At 43.4% G+C, this 17,424-nt stretch overlaps 1 protein-coding gene across 1 annotated transcript in view; it reads left to right on the top strand.

Moving 5' to 3' along the window:
• Positions 1-5,842, top strand: part of LOC121456194 (inactive serine/threonine-protein kinase TEX14-like) — an 82,513-nt gene extending 76,671 nt beyond the window's left edge. Inside the window, 2 exon segments of the mRNA XM_041664077.1 lie at positions 3,479-3,571; positions 5,719-5,842. Of these exon segments, the coding sequence (XP_041520011.1) occupies positions 3,479-3,571; positions 5,719-5,842 (217 nt within the window).
• Positions 5,843-17,424: the final 11,582 nt, after the last annotated feature.

Below are 17,424 nucleotides of genomic sequence, written 5' to 3'. Positions count from 1 at the left end.
TCCTTACAGTCTCCTTCTATTTTTGTAACACACACAGACAGAAACAGAAATTTAACTATAGTTTTACATGTGAGAGGAATACATGAAATGTTTGTCTCAAAGCTCTATCCACTTTTTTGCAAATTTCATTCTTTTTTTTTTTTTCGAGACAGAATTTCTCTGTAACTTTGGGGCCTGTCTTGGAACTAGCTTTTGGAGAACAGGCAGGCCTCGAACTCACAGAGATCCTCTTGCCTTTGCTTCCCAGATGCTGGGATTAAAGGTATGCGCTACCAGTGCCCAGCCCAGGGAAGGAGAGAGGGAGGAAGACAGAGAGAGAGAGAGAGAGAGAGAGAGAGAGAGAGAGAGAGAGAGAACACACCTTAGTGTTCATAGGGTGGGCAGAAGAAAACTTGTGGGTGCTGGGTCTCTCCTTCCACCATGTGGGTCCTGAGGATTGAACTCAGCCAGTCAGGCTTGAACAACACATCTTTATCTGCTAAGCCATCTCACTGGATCTTATTCTACTTTGTGGAATGTGTGCTTACCACTTCTTTTGTTTGAGACAGGGACTGACACTGTCAACCCACCTGGATATGAACTTGTGGCAGGCCTCCTGCTTAGCCCCTGGAGTGCTGGGACTACAGGCTTGATCCATCACAGCTGCCTTCACTTTTTTCCCCCAATTTTTCTGTTGATGAAACATTAGGCTTTTTTGAGACCATGCTTTTAATTTTTTAAAGATTTATTATTTTGGGGGGAGGGGGAGAGGATTGGGAGGAGGGGGAAGGAAATGGGAGGCGGGGAGGAGGTGGAAATTTTTTCAACAAAAAAATAATTGAAAAGATTTATTATTTTTGTGTATGTGTATGTACCAGTGATGTACATCATGTGCACTCAGGTGTCTGCAGAAGTCAGAGAGGGAATTGTATCATCTGTAACTGGGATTATAGGTAGTTGTGAGCCACCAGGGGTCCTGAGGAATGAACTCAGCTCTTCTGTAATAGGAATGGCCCCCATAGGCTCATAGATTTGAATGCTTAGTCAATAGGGAGTGAGTGGCACTATTTAAAAGGCCTTGTTGTAGGAAATGTGTCACTTAGGGTGGGTTTTGAGGGTTCAGAAACCCAAGTCAGGCCCAGTGACTCTCTTCTTCCTGCTACCTGTGGATCCAGGTACAGAGCTGTCAACTATTTCTCCAGCACTGTCTGCCTGCATGCTGCCGTGTTTCCTGTAATCAAGCCCCAATTAAAGGCTGTCTTTATAGGAGTTGCTGTGGCATAGTGTCTCTTCACAGCAATAGAATACTGACTAGACACCCTCCCTCTGGTCTTAGGTAATTTTTTATATAAATTTAAAAAGATTGAAGATGGGGTTGGAGAGATAGCACAGAGGTCAAGAGCACCTCGATTGTATTCCCAGCACCCACATGGCAGCTAACAACTGTCTGTAACTCCATTTCCAGGGTTCTGACACCCTCATACAGACATACATGCAGGCAAAACACCAATGCACATAGAAAATAAAAGGAATCATAAAAATATTTTTTTAAAAAAAGATTGAAGTCAATGCAGACTAGTTCACAATGAACAAAATAAACTTTGAAAAGAGACAAGGCTTAGATCGGTGGTGGCACTTGCTCCTTTCCTTGTCCTACTGCTGATCTTGGTCCCACATCTCCTCCGGAAAGGCATCCACAGTTGTTTCAGCAGCAAAGAACAGAAAGCCCCACTGCCGTGGTTAAAGGGGGTTTTCTCATTTAACAAGAGATTCATGAGTGTCAGGCACTGCTAGTGTCATTCTGCTCGAGACTTAGACTTTTTTCACTTTTCTGCTCTATCCTGTGACATGTTGGCCTTTGCTCTGGCTTTATTTTTTTCTGTCTTTCCCCTGAAACCTGTCTCCTGGTGGCAAGATGGCTGTGGTTTACACAAAGGCAAAGGTAAAAAGAGGGTCAGACAAAGTAATATGTTACTGGCATCCGTCCCCTTTTATTTGGGAAGTAAAACCCTTCCAGAAGTTTCCCAGCACCAGCAGACAGTCACTTATATTTCGTTGGCTAAACTGGAATCCAGCATTTGTCCCACTCTTAACGGCTAAGTCATTTTTTTCAAGGAAGGATGAGAGAAACCTAAAACATTTGCAAAAGGAGATGAGTCTTGAGAGCTGAGACTTTTCTTTCTTTCTTTCTTTCTTTCTTTCTTTCTTTCTTTCTTTGTTTTTCGTTTTTGGTTTTTTGAGACAGGGTTTCTCTGTGGCTTTGGAGCCTGAACTAATAGAGAATCTGCTTGCCTCTGCCTCTCGAGTGCTGGGATTAAAGGTGTGTGCTACCACCGCCAGCCTAGGCTTTCTGTTTGATCCCCAGAACCACATAAACTGTAGGGACACATACCTGTAGTCCTAGCACTCAGAAGGTAGAAGTGGGAAGGTCAGAAGTTCAAGACCAGCTTTGGATGAATAGCCAGTTAAAAGCCAGCCTGGGCTACATGAGATCCTGTCTCAAAAAAGTTATTTCTTCCCCTTTTGACATTTATTTATTTATTTATTTATTTATTTATTTATTTGTGTTGGGTGGTGGCATGGCCACAGCACACATGTGGATGTATCAGAGAATGGACTGCACTATGTGAGTCACGGGAGTCTAACTCAGGTCCTCAGGCAAACACCACTACCCACTGAGCTGTCATACCTGGAGCTAGCCAACCTGACCTGGGATCCCCGTGTCTCTGCCCTCTAAATTCTGTGATTACAGGTGGTTCTGGGGGTTCAAACTCTGATCTTCATTCTTACTTGAGAAGTACTTTTTCACTGAACCCATCCCCAGCCCCTTTATCTTCATTTTTCAAAATGGCTGGCAGTGCTACCCACAAGCAGGTCTTCCCCAGTTCTCAGGTGTCTCAGTGCTATGTGAATGGTTAGTCCTAGATACTACTATAGAATGGAAGATCTTTTTTCAGTTGGAAAGTGTACATTTTTAGGTCTTCTAAAATTACCTTTTATTTTCTACCTAAAGTAATTCAGGCCGGGCAATGGTGGCGCACGCCTTTAATCCCAGCACTCGGGAGGCAGAGGCAGGCTGATTTCTGTGAGTTTGAGACCAGCCTGGTCTACAGAGCTAGTTCCAGGACAGGCTCCAAAGCCACAGAGAAACCCTGTCTCGAAAAACCAAAAAAAAAAAAAAAGTAATTCAGAAAAACACATAAAAAGCATGTACAACTAAAACCTCATATAGAAACTGAATTAATAACCTATAACTGAGACAGTTGGCATTGGAGGGAGTGATCTCATGGGTGCCAGGGTTTTGTCAAGGAGCTAACGGACTATTTGAGTGTCCGTATAAGTTAGATACAAGTGACCTCTGAGAGTCCAGACACTGTCTCACACCGTATGCTCTCAGCTCTTGTGTAAGCACCGGATTTGAGGGCCCTTTCACCGTGCAGTGATGTGCTATGAGAGGAAATGACTCTTGTCACCTTTCTCTTTACTTGCTCCTGGACAGAGCTCATTCTTCTCTTGATGAGGACCTGGAAAGATTGCTGCAGTCACCTGAGGAGAACACGGCACTGCTGGACCCTTCCAAGGGCTCTACAAGGTTGTCTTTCCCACTAAGGAATCATTTTCTTAGGTTTCACAGGGGAAAGAACATACAAACTGTTATGTACCTAGGGCATAGAACTCCATAGAACGAGGCTCCCAGTTCCTGTCTTTTATTTTTTTCTTCAGGAAGTAGCTAGGCTTTCGGCTTATTGGAGGATGATTGTCTGGTGATGGCATTGCACAGCTGTAGGTCAGCCAGGCCTGACTTCACTTGTCTGCATGCTCACACCTGCCTCTCTCCGTCCCACCACCTACTCTCCAAGACCCCATTAGGAGACAGATACCAGAGCTCTAATACTGGATTTAGCCCTGTGCCTTCAACGTTTTCATCAGTCATCCGAGTTAAATCAGAAAGGCATATGTAACTAGTTTTCAAATAACCCAAATCTAGAAGTGAATGCTAATGTGACGGGTGATGGACTTAAAATCCAAAATTTTATTTTGACAGGTGCAAATGTTAGCCACTCTAAAAGATAAAGACAAAGCCAGGCATGGCTGCTGCAGGAACCTATAGTTTCAGTTAATCAGAAGTCTTTTTTTTTAGATTTATTTATTTATTATGTATACAACATTCTACCTCCATGTATGTCCACACATCAGAGGGTGCCAGATCTCATTACAGATGATTGTGAGCCACCATGTGGTTGCTGGGAATTGAACTCAGAACCTCTGGAAGAGCAGCCGGTGCTCTTAACCACTGAGCCATCTCTCCAGCCCCTATTCAGAAATCTTAAGGGGGATGATTGTTTGAGCCCAGAAGTTCAAGGTCAGCCGAGGCACATAGGGCCTACAAATGGCAAGTTTTAGATCCAAAAGTATACAGTGTGAGAAAGCAGACCTAACTTGATAATTTTTATTGGAAATTCTATTTCCTGTAATTACTTTGAGGGCAGGAAGTCTTAGTCCATATGCCCAGCACTTAGTTTCTGAAAAGGTCCACATAGCATTAATGCAGGGTACACAGACATGAACTGTCCAGATGAAGGAAGTGCGCCAGGGATAACCGATGTGCTGTGGGCGGGCTCCTAGGACACTTTTCTAATGGATGGTAGTAGTCCACAGAGGACACGGAATAGTCAGTGTGAGAACACTGAGGAGCCAGGGAGACTCAGCCTGAAAAGAGCAGACGAGTGGAGAATTTGATAGCTTCCCTAAATGCCTGAAATGCTATCATGTGAAGAGAAATCTACTTAATGTCTCCACCCCAGAGGATGGAGCTGGTGACTAGATGTGGCAAAGTAACAGACTTTGACTAGTGAAGCACAAACTTTCTGATGAGCACAGCCATTGCCGAGAGGAAACAGTGTTTCCATTTCACAGAAGCTGCAGCTGCCCAGGGGACTGGATGACTGTGGTCTTGAGTGTTTGGACAGAAGTAGAAGATAAAGGCCTTTGCCCCTGATTGTGTTAATGAAGTTAAGCGAGAAAGAGCCCTCTCCTCCCATCTAGAGGGGTGACTGTTCTCAAGGAGAATGTGGCTTTGAATTTGTAAGATGCTTATTTAGACTTCCCATATCACAGGGAGCTTGAGGGATATGAAGACAAGGTGATAAATTATTTCAAAGAGAATGTTGATTATAAGGGAAATACTCTTTTTGTTCTTTGAGGCTAGCTATGTATGTCTAATGGTTGAAAACAGAGTTTGATTGCATAGGCTATCTGGGTTAGATCTTAACTCTAGAACTTCTTTTTAGAATGTCATTTCCCGTGTCTTGGTTTTCACATCACACAATGTAGATGGGTAGCAGGAACTGTTTCATACAGTTCTGAAAAGGAAATGAGTTTAGATATATTTAAACTAACCTTGTTGCCTTTAATCCCAGCACGCTGGCGACAGGCATGCAGATTGCTCTCAGTTCAAGGCCAGCCTGGTTTATTTAGTGAGTTCCAGGGCACTTAGGCCTATATAGGGAAACCCTGTCTATAAATAAAATAAGTAGATAGATAAGTAAATAAATAATAAAAATAAAATAGGAATTAAAGATAAACAAATAAAACCCCAAAATACATAATAAATATACTAACACGACCCTGTAGGAACATGTCATCAGTACTAAGTACTCTGTATTTACTTTGGAGCATAGTCTTGTTCTCCTGACAGTTACGTATGTGTTTAATGCCTCAACTCATTTGTCATTAAAGGGAGAAAGAACCCAAAGATCAAGACGTTGTTGATCAGAAGGAAAAAAGAAAAGAAAGCATCAGTCTGGAGAGAAGTAAATCAGATAGTGTTTTAGGGGCTTTGGAAGAATGTATGAATGGATGATTGTTGTGTAGTATGGGGTCATGTCTTTTTTCTTAAACTTCAGCTCAGCATTTCTGAGAATTGCCAATCATAACTTCATCACAAAACAGCAACATCATCAAAATTTGGGGTTTTTTTTCTTTTTCTTTTTATTTTGTTTATCCTTTTCCCTGAGATAGGATTTCTCTGTGTAGCCTCGGCTGTATTGGAACTTTAGAGCATGCTGGCCTTGATCCATCTGTCTCTGCCTCTCAAGTGCTGGGGTTAATGGTGTGTTGCCAGAACAGCCTGGCTGTTCTTTAGTTTTGTGAGACGACACCTCACTCTGGCCTCACTCAGCATCTCAAAGTCAAAGCATTCCTCTCACCTACCAGGTGTTGGGATTGTAGCACCAGCCAACACTCCTGGCTTTTCAGTTCTGCTTCTAAAACAAGCCATGGGCCAGTCACAATTTGTTCATTGTCTGTAGAACTGTTTTGCATTTAAATATATTCAAAAGCATTTTAAATTTAAGCTGAGTGTGGTGATGCATGCCTCTGCACTCAGGAGGTAGGAGCAGGAGGATCACCCACAGATTTCAAGGCCAACTGGGGATACCTTGCCTAAAAACCAAACAAAAATCAAGGGCTTTGAGGTTTCTCAGTGGATCTTGCCACCAAGCCTGAGGGACCTAGGTTTGATCCCAAAAGCCACATAGAGGAAGGAGCTTCCCTTCTGCGGTGAAGTGAGCTCCTGTGTTTATTTTACTCAGGGAGTGAGATAGTCACCCTTTCAGGTCATCTAGTCTTCCTCGCATCCCATCCCTAGTTCCTTTTCATTCTCCTTCTCTGTCCTGTTTTATGTCTCAGGATGCAGACCCTATGGACTGCATCTCCTTGTCTTTCTGTTAGCCAATGGGGGCCCTGGCAGAAGATCAGAGGGCAAGAGAATTGTTCATCACTTCCCTCCCCTACCAATTGGGCACCTTGTGCCTGGTAGCCATGGTGTCCTGTCTTTCCGAACTCCAGTTCCTGCTCCAGTTTCCAAGAGCCATCCCATCCCCACTGCTCAGCTGCCTTCCACCTAGGCCTCCCGCAGCTACTAGCCAATAGATGCCTTGTCAGTCCTTGTTTGTTCCCTGACTCTAATTATACCTTTGTGTATAGCCACTTTGTTAAGAAATCTTTATCTGTACTAGTTTGTATACATTTTATTTCCTCCAGAACTCTGATTGGCATAGGGCCCAGAGTATATGGACATTTAGCCAAGACTGAATTCACTAAGAAGATAACTCAGGGAATTTGGAAAGGTCATGCAGGGACTTTTGACTTAGTGTCACTGGGTACCCATTGCTATCACAGGGGGCTCTAGGATATTAGGAGAAGGATCCTTTGGCTGTGTTTTCAGGAAAGTCATATCTTTATAGAGTAGAACAAACGAGGAAACAGCACACTAGAGAGCACTCTAATGTGAATACTGCATTCTGACAGCCCTTGACCTAGAAAGTAACCAGGCTTTTTTTCCCCTTTCTCTTGTGTTTCATCAAGATGAACTAAAGCCCTGTTTCTGGAAGCGACTGGGTTGGTCTGAACCTTCCAGGTAATGAGATAGCGTATTTATAGGTCAGAGTTTGTTCTTTTTAGATTGCATGAGCAGACTTTAAATATTTACCAGTCTCTAAATAACTATCACTGACAGATTGCATCTACACCAAGCCGATCAGTTTATAGTTTTATATCTATAATTGACAAATATAAGATGAGGTTAATGCCAACTTTGCTTAAATAAGTGATGTCTGCTCAAGGAAGGTTTCATACATGGAATATGAAAGATGCTACTGTCGGTTGCTCTGTAGTCATTTTACACCCCATGCTATGTTGTTGATCACTATCTGCTTTGATTATACAGACAAAATTCCTTTTCTGTGACTTCAGTTGAATAGGAAAAGTGTATGTGTGTGGATTCTAAAGATACACACACACACACACACACACACACACACACACACACACACGAGCTTAGGATATGAGCTGAGTGAGTGGCAGAATGCTTGCCTGGTTTGTATGAGGCCTGGGATGTGATTCCAAGCACTGCACAAGAATTCTTTAAAGTATGTATGAACTCAAAACTTACCTTTTTTTCTTTAAAATCTGTGTACACAGAATAATTGTGCTGGATCAGAGCGACTTGTCGGAGTGATTGGAACTGGATCGGAGGCAGTTCAGCCTGAGTTCAGGCGTTGTGGCTTGTGGCCTCTGTTCTTTTGTCTGCATCAGTTGCCTCGAGGACAATGGTTCCAGTTCTGCAGCTCACACTTTGTTCTGCTGCTGCCATGGACACAATGATGTGGCCCTCTCATGTGTAGCATGCTTAATCCTTTGTTTTGAATCAGGTTTCTGAAAAGTGCAAGGTGTCCATAATGGCAAACATTTTATTGTGTTCAGAATGGCTTTTGATTTTATTGATGTAAATTTTTGAAACTAACTTTGTTATATAATAAAATGTTTATTTTTAATACTAGTTAGATGCCAATTGTGTAAGATCTATTTCTGGGCTCTAGTTTGGGGGGTTGGAAAAATTGCTGTATTTCCCTTCTTACTAGGAAATAGCAACAGAACCCTAATTAATGTTGAACTTTTTTTTTTTTTTTTTTGGTTTTTCGAGACAGGGTTTCTCTGTGGCTTTGGAGCCTGTCCTGGAACTAGCTCTGTAGACCAGGCTGGTCACGAACTCACAGAAATCCGCCTGCCTCTGCCTCCCGAGAGCTGGGATTAAAGGCGTGCTCCACCATCGCCCGGCTAATGTTGAACTTTTTGAGGTGAACACAATATTTTGTATTCCCCATATTTTGGATTGTACACCTCACATCATCAGAATACTGGAAGGGTGGAACTGTGGTAAAACTAAAATCACAATGTTTCTCTCATTTAGCCTCTCTATGGCTGTCATCCAGATGCAGATCTGTATCTAGACTGGGGTCTAGAGGGTTTGTGTCCATGTGGAATTTTCACACACGAATAGCGACTTTCCTTGGACGCATTTCACTGTTGTGCAGTAGTGGCACTTTATTTTGCCTTGGTAGGTAAGAGGTCTTTGTTGTGAAAACCTAATAGCTCCTATTGCGGATGATCATGTTCATACATTTTAGATCACAGAAAACTCCCCAGCACAAATAAAATAAAAAGTACACATTTGTTCGGCTACCTTCAAACAAAGAAACAGGTGCTTGCTGTTTTGACCAGGGGAAAGAAGTAAGTTGCCTCTTGTGTGGTAATTCATGAATGCCTGCAATCCTAGCACTTGGGAGGCTGAGTCAGAAAGCTTGCCTTGATTCAAGACCAGTCTAGGATACAGTGTGAGACCTTTCCCAAAGGAAGCAGACAACAAGGGGCTGCAAGACGGCTCAGTGGTAAATACACTTGCCCTGAAGCTTCACAGCCTGTGTTTGAGCACCAGGACCTGCGTGGAGGATGGAGAGGCCTGGCTCCCGGAGGTTGTTCTCTGATCTCTCCACATAAACACACAATGAATAAACAAATATGATAAAAACTTTAAAAGCAAGCAAGCAACAAAACAAAACCACTCCCACGTTTACATGTAAGGAAGTGTGAGGACATAGAGACTTCCGGTACAGTTTTCCACTCATAAACTTGCTCTGTTTGATGAGACAACTATATATAAGAATGTGAAGACTAATCGCAGACACTACCTGAGAAGGGTGGCTTGTATAATTATAACTATCAGTTCATAATCATTAAGATGACAGACACTAATGCCTGCTGGTAAGAACTGTAATCTAGGCTGGGCCTGGTGGCACACGCCTGAAATCCTAGCTTAGCACTTGTGGAGGAAAGGCAAGTGGAGCTCTGTGAGATTTGTCAACTCCAGGTCAGAACTGATGATCACTGAGTTGGCAGAGAGCTCTTGATGGTTAGAGTAACCATTATCCATTCTGTCCCAGGTACTGTACAGTGCTTTTCTTGCACGGGGCAGCCCTACCATTTCTGTAGGGTGCTGCTTGTATGACTCTTGTCAGCCATTTCCAGCTTCAGCCCCTCGTTTCCCATTGTCTCGTACATCTACTTTATAAAGACGTACAAGCCATTAAGTGAAAATTAACTCGGCTTGCCTTCACCACAACTCCTAACATGGCCGCATCAATCCCTATAGAACAGATGCCGTCTCTGTTGAAGTACAGATCAGTGCGCTCTAGCTGTACATGTTCCTCCCACTTTCTTTTAGACTAAAGGAATGTCCTTCCTACCCAAGGACAGTCTTATCCCCGTCCATTCAGAGTTTTTTCTTATGTAGCGTTTTTATTTTCAACTTTTTATTTTTTCTTTACACACACTCTCGTGTGTGTGTGTGTGTGTGTGTGTGTGTGTGTGTGTGTGTGTGTGTGAGTGAATATGTGGAGGCCCAAGGTTGATGTCTGGAGTCTTCCTTAGCTTCTGTCTGCCTTCCTCAATGAAGCAGCATCTCTCATTTGAACCCACAGCTCACTGATATGGCTAGCTTGTTCCTGGGACTCCACTCTGTCTTCCAAGCACTGGAATTATAGGCAGGGCACTGTGGTGGTTTGAAAGAAAATGGACCCAAAGGGAGTGGCAGGCGTTATTAGGAGATGTGGCTTTGTTGAAGTTGGTGTGGCCTTGTTGAAAGTAATGTGTCAAAAAAGAGAAAGAAAAGAAATGTGTCACTGTCGGGGCAGGCTTTGAGGTCTCTTTTGCTCAAGTTTTACTCAGTATAACTTATAGACCATATCCTGTTGACTACACACTATGATGCAAAACACCATGTCTGCCTGCACGTCACCATGTCGCACCGTGATGGCAGTGGACTGAACCTCTGAACTGTAAGCTGCCATCACAATGAAATGTTTTCCCTTAGAAGAGTTGCCGTAGTCCGCTGTGGAATAATCCTTTTGTATACTGTGAAGATTGTCACTGTGATTGATTTAATAAACAAGCCGACTGGCCAGTAGCTAAACAGAATATGGTTAGGTGGGGAAAGCCAAACTGAGAATGCTGGGAAGGAGAGTCACTGGCAGATGGAGAGAGCAAGATGGGCACACCGTACTGAGAAAAAGTACCAAAGCATAAATAAAAAATATGGGTTAAGCCGGGCGTTGGTGGCGCACGCCTTTAATCCCAGCACTCGGGAGGCAGAGGCAGGCGGATCTCTGTGAGTTCGAGACCAGCCTGGTCTACAGAGCTAGTTCCAGGACAGGCTCCAAAGCCACAGAGAAACCCTGTCTCGAAAAACCAAAAAAAAAAAAAAAAAAAAAAAAAAAAAAAAAAAAAAAAAAATATGGGTTAATTTAAGTGTAAGAGTTAGCTAGTGATAAGCCTTAGCTACCGGCCAAGCATTTATTATCATTTACATTAAGTCTCCAAGTCAATTGTTTGGGAGCCGACCTTCAGGACAGGAGAACTCTGCCTACAGTGGTCATGGTGTCTCTTCACAGCAATAGAAACCCTGACTAAAACAGGCTATTCCCATCTGGCACAGGTTTGAAGATCTGAACTCTAGTCCCACAATTGTGCATCAAATGCTTTCATCCCTGAGCTGTCTCCCTTATTCATTGCATTCCATGAGCATTGACATGTAGATTTTCTTATCTTTAAAAATCTTCCCCTGAGCTGTCTCCCTTATTCATTGCATTCCATGAGCATTGACATGTAGATTTTCTTATCTTTAAAAATCTTCCCCTGAGCTGGGCCTGGTGGTGTGGCAGGCAGGAATCAAAGGCTAGAAGATTGCAATTTGGAGGCCAGGGTGGACTACAGAATGAGTTCAAGACCAGCCTGACTACGGTTTAGCAAATAAGAGAACTTGCTGCTCTTTCAGAGGTTTGGAGTTCAGTTCCTGACACCCGTATCATATCAGGGAGCTCATAACTGCCTATAAGTCCAGCTTCAGGAGATCTGACATCTTCTTTTGGCCTCCGCAGGTACCCAAATGAATATGTGACACACACATGTAAATTAAAATAATATTAATGACGTACGCAGCCATGGTGGTGCACACCTTTAACATCTACACTTGGGAGGCAGAGGCAGGCAGGTCTCTGTGAGTTCAAGGCCAGCCTAGTTTACAAAATAAGTTTGAGGTCAGCTAAGAGTTACAGAGTAATAGACCCTGTCTGTCTCAAAACAAGTAAGGACTACCACAACAAAAGCCCCAAGCAATGGAAATAAATCTCAATAACAAAACAAGTGGAGTGCTTCCCTCACAAGTTCAGTCCTCAGTGCTACAGAAAACAGCTGTCCTGGACTCCACCTCCCTCTCCAGTGGCTGGCATCTCTCACTGCAGTTCTGGAAACATTATACTTGATGTCTCTGGTCCTCACCTCCCTGTCTCCCCTCAGCACACCAGAATTTCAATCCCACGTCCGTTCTTCAGAAGTTCCTCAGGCCGCCAGCGTCCTCCATATTTCTAGATCACAGTCACTTGCCCCCTTGTTAGTTGCTCTCGCCACCTGTTTCCTCGGTGTCATTGATGTTAGACTCTTGGTTTTTCTGTCTCTTTGGTTATTCGGCTTCAGCCTCCACCTCTCGTTTTTCTCTGAGTGTTCTTCCTAAGACACTGATGATTTGAGTGTGAACGCCCCCATAGGCTCCTGTGCTCAGGTGTTTGCTTGCTTAGTCCCCAGCAGTTGGGAAGGATTAGGGGGTGTGGCCTTGTTGCAGTAGGTGTGTCACTGTGCCTGGCTTTGAGGTTCATAAGCCCACACCCAAACCAGGGCTCCCCCAACTCCCTCCCTGCCTGTGGATGAGGATGTAAGCTCTCCGTGCCACGCCTGTCTGCTTCCTGCCGTGGTGATAGTGGACTAACCCTCTGAAGTTTTAAGCAAGCTGTCAAATAAATGCTTTCTTCTATAAAAGTAACCTTGGTCATGGTGCCTCTTTACAGCAATGGAACAGTGACTAACACCGTGACCTAGTTTACCTCCATGGCTTCAGTTAGCGTGTGTGTTCTCACAGTCGGCCTCTCCTCTGAGCTCAGGAGCCTCTCGGCACAGTCGTGTCTGCTCTTGGATTTCTTTCTGGTATCTCACAGATACAGCTCATATTGAACTCAGTGTTATCTTCATGTGCTTTTTAGCATTCCATTTATTTATTTATTTATTTATTTATTTGTTTGTTATGTAGTGTTCTGAGATCCAGAAAACATCCTTAACTCTCATTATTTGACTCATTACATAAATAAATAAATAAATAAATAAATAAAACCAGGCGGTGGTGGCACAAGCTTTTAATTCTAGCACTCAGGAAGCATAAGCAGATGGAGCTCTTTGAGTTCAAAGTCAGCCTGGTCAACACAGTTTTCAAGGACAGCCAAGGCTACACAGAGAAAACCTGTCTCAAACAAACAAAAAGACTTGTTTCAAACTGGGCGTGGTGGCGCAGAGATTATAATCTCAGCACTTTGGAGGCCAAGGCAGGTAGATTGTGATGAGTTTGAGGCCAGTTTGGGCTACACCGTGAGAAAAACAACAATAGCAAAGAACCTCCCAGAAAATCAAAAAACTTTAACCTCCAAAATAAATGTTCAGTCTTCCATTTTTGTTGCCCCTGTCCCTGCCCATGTTTTAACAGCCTTCTTTTCCATCGAATTAATTTAAGGGTGGCCTTGAACTTGTGGTCCTCCTGAATCTACCTTCCAAGTACTGGAATTACAGGAACTTGACACCATGCCTGCCTTACAAATCCTTTTAATAACTCTTGTGTGCAATTCACTGCTGTCAGCCTTCAAGCAGTGCTGAACCAAGCAGAGTCTCTGCTGTCCTGGAGTTTACCTAGCTTTTAAATGATCAAATAGTATTAACAGCAAATGCCGTAATATAATAGGTTAAAATGGTATTAATCGCATAAGAATGTTAAGGGGCAGCTTAACATTAAATAAGGCATCCGGTGGAAGCTGCTCTGAAGATGTGGCCTTCAAAGATCGGGTGCGATGTTGGGGAAGAGCCAGTCTTGTGACTGGAGGATGAGCATAGAGCGCCAAGAACAGCAGAGCTCCATGGGAAGCACTGAGCTGAGCAGTGAAAGCCCCGGGTAATGGAGAAGCAGACGAGGTCATAGGGCAACTGCCAGCACAGTGAGGGCTAGAGAGAGGGCTCAGTCATGGTCAAGAGCACTGGGTATCTTCCAGAGGACGCGGGTTTGATTCCCCGCACCCATATGGCAGTTCACAACTATCTCAACTCCAGTTCCAAAGGATCCAAAGCAGCCTCTGGCCTGTACGGGCACCAGTAGCACACATGCAAAAAACAATTTTTTTATTATTCATACAGTGTGGTTGGAGGACTGAGCACGGGGTTTATAGACCATGGCACCACATAGGAGTGGTTAGAAAGCTCTCGTTTTGAGATCTCATGTGTGTCCAGGCTAACCTTCAACTTACTATATAGTTGGGGGTGACCTTGAACTCTGATCTTTTCTTCACCATCTGAGTGCTATGATTGTAGGCCTTAATCAGCGTTCTCATTTATGTTAGCTCAGGATGGAATCTGAACTCTGTCCGCAGCCTCAGTGACCTTTCATTCATTTGTTGTAGTGTGTGTAGAACGTGTATGTGTGTGTGTGCTAAGACATGTGAGTGTTTGCGTGTGGAGGCCAGAAGCCGACACTGTGTGTCTTCCTCCATTGCTCTTCACACTGATTATTTTGAGGTAGGAGCTCTTACTGACCCTGGAGCTCACTGATTGGCCAGATTGGCTGGCTGCTGTTGGGCGCTGGAGACCGTCTTTGTCCCTTCAGCACTGGGGTTACAGGTACATGCCACACGTGCTCTTTAAGAGTGTTGGGGATCTGGACTCAGGTCATTGTGTTTGCACAGCAGGCTCTTTATCTGATGAGCAATCTCCTTATCCCCACAATGATCTTTTGACTGTGCCGCTCTTGCTCAGATCTTTGCCATACAGGCCAGGCAGTGGTGGTAGACGCCTTTAATCCCAGCACTAGAGAGGAAGATGAGATGAAAGGAGGCAGGTCTCAGCTCAGTCTGCCATTGCCCAGCCTTGGTAGAGGTAAGACTTTTCTAGTGGCTTGGCTGTTTTGCTTTTCTGATCCTCAGCTTGAACCCCAGTATCTGTCTCTGGGTTTTTAATATTCGCGCTACAGTTGACATACTTGAGTTAACAAGAACAGTTAGCAAGAAGTGGAGCTACAGAAGCAAGGTTAATTGTGGTGATATTTTGTTTGTGCTGTACAAATAAAGCTTGCCTGAAAGTCAGGGTGCAGAACTAGTTACACTAGTTAGCCACAGAGGCCGGGCGGTGGTGGCGCACACCTTTAATCCCAGCACTCGGGAAGCGGACACGGACTTACCTCTGTGAGTTCAAGGCCACCCTGGACTACGGAAGATCTATCTAGCCTCAAAGAGAATCAGAGCCAGGAGGTGGTGGCTCACAACTTTAACCTCAGTACTTAGGAGTCACACACCTTTAATCCCAGCACTAGGGATTGGAGACAGGAAGGGATATGGCTGAGCAGAGGAGACAGGAGTTGAGGGCATACAATCTGAGGATTTATAGAGACAGGACACGGCATTCGGTCTGAGGATTGTGTAGAGGTAAGAACTACTGGCTGGCTGTTCTGCTTTCACCCCCTAATATCTGACTCTGGGATTTTATTATTAAGACCAATTAGAATTTCATGCTACAGTTTGTAAGTATCTTTAGAAACCTTCCCAGAACTATGGGCTTTGATGGATTAGGTCTTTAGTTTAGTTTTGAAATGCTGTATACATGCTGAGTTTTACAGTCTGAATGGTACTCTCATGGAATCATGGTGCCGTTACAATATTGGGTACTTAGCTAATGTGTTAAGTGAGCAATTAATTTCAGTACAAAACCACTAGAGGTTAAGTGTTACTGTCCCCACTTACAAAAGAGAAGACTGTTTAAAGGGGGTTTCATGGCCCACCCGTGATCACACTGAAGCAAATACATTTGTAGTACTTACAGATGGCACAGTAGCCCTCCATGAGGTAGCTCAAGACCACCCTGGGGAGACATTAAGAATTATGGAAATGCTGCTGGTGGTGAGTTAGCTCAGAGAATACAAAGCCATACAAGCCTGGTGCTCTCAGTTCAGTATCTGGAGCTCACAGGGAAAGGAGAGACTACTCCCATACATTTTTCTCACCCTGCCTCTCAAACACAAACACACACACACACATCTAAATAAAAATAAACTACAATTTCTGAGATGGCATCCAAGCTCTTACCTAATAAGCTGTCTGTGTTGCTTATCCTGCTGGTCCTTGCGGTCCCTTTGCATGGGGTTTAGAAGGCTTTACTATAAAATATTGGCCTTCAGCACTAAGTTCATATTAGAATCATCTGAAGAAGACCTCCTTCTCTCTCTCTCTCTCTCTCTCTCTCTCTCTCTCTCTCTCTCTCTGTGTGTGTGTGGGGGGGGGGGGGGATAAACAAATATCAATGTTTAGGTTTTACCCCAGAATTATCAGGTTTATTTAATTTGAGACTATGTGTGAGCTTTGTTGTTGTTGTTTTTTGTTTGTTTTCTGAGACAGAGTTATCTGTGTAACAGTCCTGGCTGTCCTGGAACTAGTTCTCGTAGACCAGGCTAACCTCAAACTCACAGAGATCCACCTGCCTCTGCCTCCCCAGTGCTGGGATTAAAGGCGTGCGCCACCACTGCCTGGCTATGTGTGAGCTTTTGAAAGCTCTCCAGGAGATTCAGTTGTCCCAAAAAACGTTGTTCTGGGACTGGAGAGATGGCTCCAGCAGTTGAGAGCACTTACTGCTCTTGCAGAGAACCAGGTTTAGTTCCCAGCACCCACGTGGTCGCTCACAACCATTCCTAACTCCAGTTCCAGGGGTCAGGTGGCTTCTTTAACCTCTTCAGGCATGGCAAATGTGGTGTATGTATACAAACAGGCAAAATACACAAAATAAAATCAATATATCTAATAAATAGAGAAAGAACTGTTGTCCTAAGGAGAGACGCAGAGATGATGTTCTATATACAGGATGTTTATTGCAGAATTAGGTTATTGGAAAAACACAAATGTCCAAGAGTAAAAGACTGGTGTAAAAATTATGAAATAATTCTAAGTGAATTCATTTAAAATCATATCATAGTATAGACTAACAGGGAAACATGTTAATGACATATGAAATAATGTTAGTAGTAATATTCTGGTAGATATAACCAGACTTTTTATATAGTTTTATAATATCCACATATGGTAAATGCAGAAAATACTTATTAAAATAAGAAAGTGTTCCTTTTACTTAATTTCAACTTTATAATTCTTGCAAACTCCTTTAATTTGGGGAAATAGAAAGAGCTTAGAAATACTTAAAATTCAAGTCCCTGTAGAGATTAGAATGCCATTATAATTAACCACAGATCTAATTAATTTTACCATAACTCATTTGAAGAAAAACTAACAGAAGAGAACGGTCAATATAGTGCACAAAAACCTGAAGGTAAGTCAGTCTTGGCCCAACATCTGTAATCCGAGCATTCAGGAAGCTGAGGCAGGAGGGTTGTGAGTTAGGAGCCACTTGTGCAACACAGTACGATTCTGTCTCAAAAACCACCTGATCTTTGAGTCAGTGATAGAAGGTTGTATATGTCGAGAC

The sequence above is a fragment of the Microtus oregoni genome, unplaced genomic scaffold (assembly GCF_018167655.1).
Source record: "Microtus oregoni isolate MIOR12 unplaced genomic scaffold, Mior012 000015F_ref0000493, whole genome shotgun sequence".
Classification (NCBI taxonomy): domain Eukaryota; kingdom Metazoa; phylum Chordata; class Mammalia; order Rodentia; family Cricetidae; genus Microtus; species Microtus oregoni.
This window is presented reverse-complemented; position numbering and strand designations above follow the sequence as displayed.